We start from the raw sequence: 5,269 nt of genomic DNA on the forward strand, positions 1-5,269 counted from the left end.
ATCCATGTTGCAGCATGCATCAGAATTTTCTTCCTTTTTTAAGACTGAATAATATTGCATTTATGTATATACCACATTTTGTTTATCCATCCATCAATTGACATTTGGGCTGCTTCTACTTCTTGGCTATTGTAAGTAATGCTATGAACATGGGTGTGCAGATATCTCTTTGCTTTCACTGCTTTCACTTTTGGATACTCTGAAGAGGAATTGTTAGATCATATATATAAAATTCTATTTTTAATTTTTCGAGGAACCTTCATCCTGTTTTCCATAGTGGCCACACCATTTTACATTCCCACCAACAGTGCACAAGGATTACAATTTCTCTGTATTTTTACAAACGCTTTTTTTTGATAGTAACTATTCTAATGGGTATGAGAGGTTATCTCCCTGTGGTTTTGATTTGAATTTCCTTAATGATCATTGATGCTGAGCATTTCTCATTGTGCTCATTGGCCATTTGTATATCTTCTTTGAAGAAATGTCTGTTCAAGTCCTTTGCCTACTTTTTAACAGGGTTGTTTTTTGCTGTTGAGTTATAGGAGTTCTTATCTATTCTGGATATTAATCTTTTGTTAGATATTATTTGCAAATATTTTCTTCCATTCCATAGGTTGCCTTTTCACTGCTGTGTCCTTTGATGCACAGAAGTTTTAAATTTTGAATGACTTCTAATTGATCTATATTTCTTTTTCTTGCTTGTACTTTTGGTGTCATATCCAATAAATCATTGCCAGATCTAATGTCATAAAGCTTTTCTCTTGTGTTTTCTTGTAAGAGTTTTATAGTGTTAGGTCTTATGTTTAGGTAGTTGATCCACTTAGAGTTAATTTTTGTATATGGTGCTTCCACTATTATTTTTGCTGGGAGTTCCCAACATACAGCAGAGGCAACACAAAGCAGTTTAAGAGATTTCTACATTTCCACTGATGGCTTTTAGCCCCAAATATGTCTTTCCTCCCTTTTCCCAACAAACACTCGTCCCTTGCCATAAAAAAGGACATAAAAATGTAAGAAAACAAATGCAAAAATTTATATTTTATTTGAATTCAAAAAATTTAAAATTGCTCTCAAATTCAGGAAAGTACCATAATGCAGGACCCCAGGGGGAAGCCTCATATACAGAGACAGATAAATTAAATGTATATACTGCAGACAAGCCAAGAAGATGTGTAGATTACATATTTACAGCACTTGATGTCTTCTGAAAACCATATTTATACATTTTATTACATTTACAAAAAAGGCTTCCACTACCGTTTACCTACGATAATGAAAAAAAATTTACACCTTTTTTTTCCCTTTCTTTTTGGTACTGTACAAACTTTGTATAATAAAAATATATCTCTGTACAAAAGATTTTTTTGTTTTTTACTTTTTTTTCCCCTTATGGGATGGTGATGGGTATGTGGTATGAATGGTGGGTGAAGGGCCCAGTCTGCCCTGGTCCCTTCCAAACCTCTGGAGGTGGAGAGAAAAATGCCAGAGGTGGGAAGGACGATGCACGGCAGAGTGCTGGGTGCTGCACCAGCATGTGCTCCTGGGGCGTCTCCTGGGACTTCACAAGGGGACACAGGAGATGGGCAGAGGCAGGGCTGGAGAAGGAGTCCACTGGTTGGTTTGAGAGGAGTATAAGAAGGGGGATGGGAGCAGCCAGAGAGCTCCCTGCATTTGTTTCCAGGGATGCTGTGACCCAGAGCAGTGATGGGCTGTGCTGGGTCCCTGTCTTTGCTAGTCCCCATGGCATTGTTCCAAGCCAGAATTTGCCTAAGAACCAGGTGTCCCTGCCATTTAAGGCCCATGCATTTCTATTTGTCATTTCAACATGTGATATGAACATCAGAGGCCAGCATGTCGTACATGTACATGTGCTTAAGCCCATGGGGACCTTCCCAAGGATAGAGAAAGGGGTTCTAAATGTCATAGCTTAATTCTTAAACTTGTTAGCTTCCCACAATACTTATGTAGAATTCATTAACGACCCAAGCATAATGAAACTCAAAATAAATCCACTTGCAGGGAGCTGGAGAGAATGTGACTTTCATCCACTCCCTTTTTTTGATCCAGGAGCTCCCAGGTCCTTTGTCTGCTGTGGCGAGGGGCTGTTGGGACCCAAGGGGCCAGCACCAGCTCCAGGAGCCAGGTACTGGGTCCTTGCCCTGATATTCCCCAGGTAGAAAGAACAGAACCCAGAGAGGACATATGTATTCCCTGCTTGGCCCACCAGCCCTGGCCACAGTTCTACTGTAGAGATGCACCTACTGTTCTCCAGCTTTGGTGTCCCTTGTACACCTGGGTTTCTGGCACCCAGGGAGTGGACTCTGGAGTCAGAGCCATCTGGGTTTGCATCCTGTCCCCACACTTACTAACTGTGGCCTACATCTCTTCACCTTTCTGGGCTTCTGTTTTCTCATCTATAAAATTGGAATAATAATTCTTATGTTTTGGGGTACTGCAGGTCTAGAAATGATACAGCTACAGTGTCAGGCACAGAGAAAAAGAAACTTGATATATACAGCCATTATTTTTTGGACACTGGGGTAGGCTTGTTCTCCCATCCTTTCCAGCACCTCCCGATGCCTGCAGACTTGGTGGCCCTGTCTGGCCCACAGACTTGTTTCTCTTTTTCGTCAGTTGACTGACAGACTTGACCTTGGGCTCCTGGCCAGATTCCTGCCTTTAACTCCTCTTATCCGTCCTGTTTTTCCGGTGCTGCCTGAGGCCCAGAATGACTTTTTAATTCACTGGGTTTAAAATGCAATAAAATTATGTTGGAAAAAAATAAACTGGTTTCCAATCTATTTCTGAAGATATTTTTCTGCCCTTGGGTAATCTTTGCTGTCATTCTGCAGATGGGACCATTCATTTGCAGAGGGCTGGTGTCTGCATACTGACCACCTCAGATGCATCATTCACTGAATCCTGACAAACAGAACAGAGTGGAGCGTGTTGGCTGCAGTGCTGTTGGTGCCTCCTCCTCTTCACCTCTTCTTTGTGTTTGTGGGGAGCAGGGAATAGGGCATCTTTCACATCCATTTCTCTTTTTTAAGCTTCTATAGTCTCTTCCTTAGAATTGAATGAAGAAGAGGTGTGTGTGTGTGTGTGTGTGTGTATGTGTGTGTGTGCATGGGCATATACGCTCTGGCCCATAGACACACACACATACCCACAACGTGCTCTGTTATTTTAAATCCATAAGCTTCCTTCCTCGGTCTGCAGCCCCTCTTTCTTGACTGCCCCAAGGCAGAGCACAGTGGGAGTCCTCTCCAGGTGGGTGGGTGCAGATGGCGGCAGGGCGAGGGCCCAAGTCCCAGCAGTAGCAGACACGGGCAGAGGGACAGACGAAGATGGGCACTGGGCACTGCGCTCAGGGTAGCGTACTTCCTGTCCCCTGGAGAACTGGGAACAGACAGATCACACCAGCATTTGTCAAACAAGAAAGGCAGTGGGCGGGGTCCGGAGGGGAGCAAAAAAAAAAAGCAACAGGAAAGCAAAGAAGAAATAAAGGGGGGAAAGAATTAAAGAGTTGCTTTGATCCTTATCTTCGAGTTTTAATCTTCCTAAACTGAGGGTGGGGTGCAGGGATCCCTCCTTACATGCAGCCACACATATATTTTCCGGATGTTGTCTTTTTCCCTGGTTGGAGACCCAGGGCCTAGAGGCCACCACGCTTTTAGGAGTCCAGGAAAATGTTTTAATTTTAGTTTCTTTTGGGGGAAAAAAAAAAAAAGAATATTGGACATGTAATAATGAATCCAGACTGAATTATATTCATCTTTATAATGGCAGTTTTAAAGTATTACTTTTCATATCTATATTTTAATGGAGGAAGGGTCCATGAAAGTCATAACGCAGCCCTGCCCCCTTGTGCCTTACTCACGAATCCCACAGGCCTCGATGACTTCCTGACGTGGCATTTTTATTTTAATTTCAGCTGTTCTTGTTAGGCATCATTTGAAGTGATCACCTCATCACTCGTTTTAAATGTACGTGTGTCTGCTGAAGGTGGTTTTTACGTACTCACTTCCTGGGCCAAGCAGCACCCTCTCTGTGCTCCAGAGCTGGGCAGATTGGAGGTGGTCAGAGGGTCCCTGTGGGCCAGGTGGCAGGTTCCAAGGCCCTAGATGCTGGTGAGGGGCAGCGCTGAGAGCTGCCTCTCTCGGGAGCCACCAACTCCAGATGACGCAGAGCTGGGACATCATGCACACAGGCACCTGGGACCCAGGGGAGCCCCAAACCTGGGGTGGGGTGGGTGTGTGTGCAGGCCATGGGGCATTCTTGTTTCTCTCCTCTACTATTCAATTTTTCTGCAACTTCAAGTTCAGAGTCATTACTGGTCACCTATAAAGCCTGATTTATGCTGTCAGAGATTTTACTTTTTCTGTTTTGCTCTCTTATTATAAGAGTTCTGAGTAGAGAAAGATAAGAAAAAGTAAAGATGGTGCATAAAGATGAAACCTCAGAACAATCCGGCATGTTAAAACATGCGGGCACAGGTCCACGTCCGCCTCCCATACACCCTTCTCACCAGCTGCTGGAGGCGGGGCTCTCGGTGGCGGTGGTGGTGGCAGCCAGGCCTGGTGGCTATACCGCTGTACACACCGTGCTGACTGTGAACTCTGCCTCGGTGGCCATGATGTCTGTGGGCTGGATGTTGCGGTCGTACATTGGGTTCTCAAATGTGGCCCGAACGTTTGTGTTCTCGTGGCCAGCGTAACCATTGAATGGAACTTTGGGTCTTCTCCTGGGGTTAAGAGAGAGTGACTGAGACATAGAGGAGACTCAGGAGTCTACAGGGGCAGAGGGAGAGGGAGGTTCTTTCTTCCTTTCAGAAGAAGGTTACAGCTCTCCTGAGCCAGGAAGGATCTGGGTGGCTTAGAGTAGGGGACAGGGCCTGGCACCCGTCTTGTCACCCTCCCAGGCCCCGTTTCCCCTTCCTTCACGGTACCTGTGCTTGTAGAGATAGAGCACAAAGCCTGCAATGATGAGGGCGATGAAAGGCACCAGGATTGCGGCTGCCACCGAGCTGCTGTTGGAAGCGAAGTGGCGGCCGATGGACTCGGGGTCTGACTCCAGCAGCCTGAGGTCTGCAAGTCCCAAAGCATAAACCTCAGGTCACTGAGACACAGTCTGAAGGTACAGCCCCCAGCTGTCACTGTTGGGAACTGTGGCTGCGGCTTGGGATGTTACTTTCTCCGGAGCAGCTGGGAGAGGCCTCTGTGCCCACAGCCCACCCACCTGCCTTCCACACACACTCAGACACTCC

The 5,269-nt window shown here is 45.6% G+C and overlaps 1 protein-coding gene across 1 annotated transcript in view; it reads right to left on the reverse strand.

Annotated features, from left to right (window-relative positions):
- Positions 1–1,026: 1,026 nt before the first annotated feature.
- CSMD2 (CUB and Sushi multiple domains 2) overlaps positions 1,027–5,269 on the reverse strand; it is a gene marked incomplete at its 5' end in the record, with an annotated part of 295,495 nt that continues 291,252 nt past the window's right edge. Inside the window, 2 exons of the mRNA XM_023529432.1 lie at positions 1,027–3,402; positions 4,532–4,747. Coding sequence (XP_023385200.1) covers positions 4,588–4,747 — 160 coding nt within the window. The remainder of the gene's footprint in view (positions 3,403–4,531; positions 4,748–5,269) is intronic.

This window comes from Pteropus vampyrus, unplaced genomic scaffold (assembly GCF_000151845.1).
Source record: "Pteropus vampyrus isolate Shadow unplaced genomic scaffold, Pvam_2.0 Scaffold36, whole genome shotgun sequence".
Taxonomy (NCBI): domain Eukaryota; kingdom Metazoa; phylum Chordata; class Mammalia; order Chiroptera; family Pteropodidae; genus Pteropus; species Pteropus vampyrus.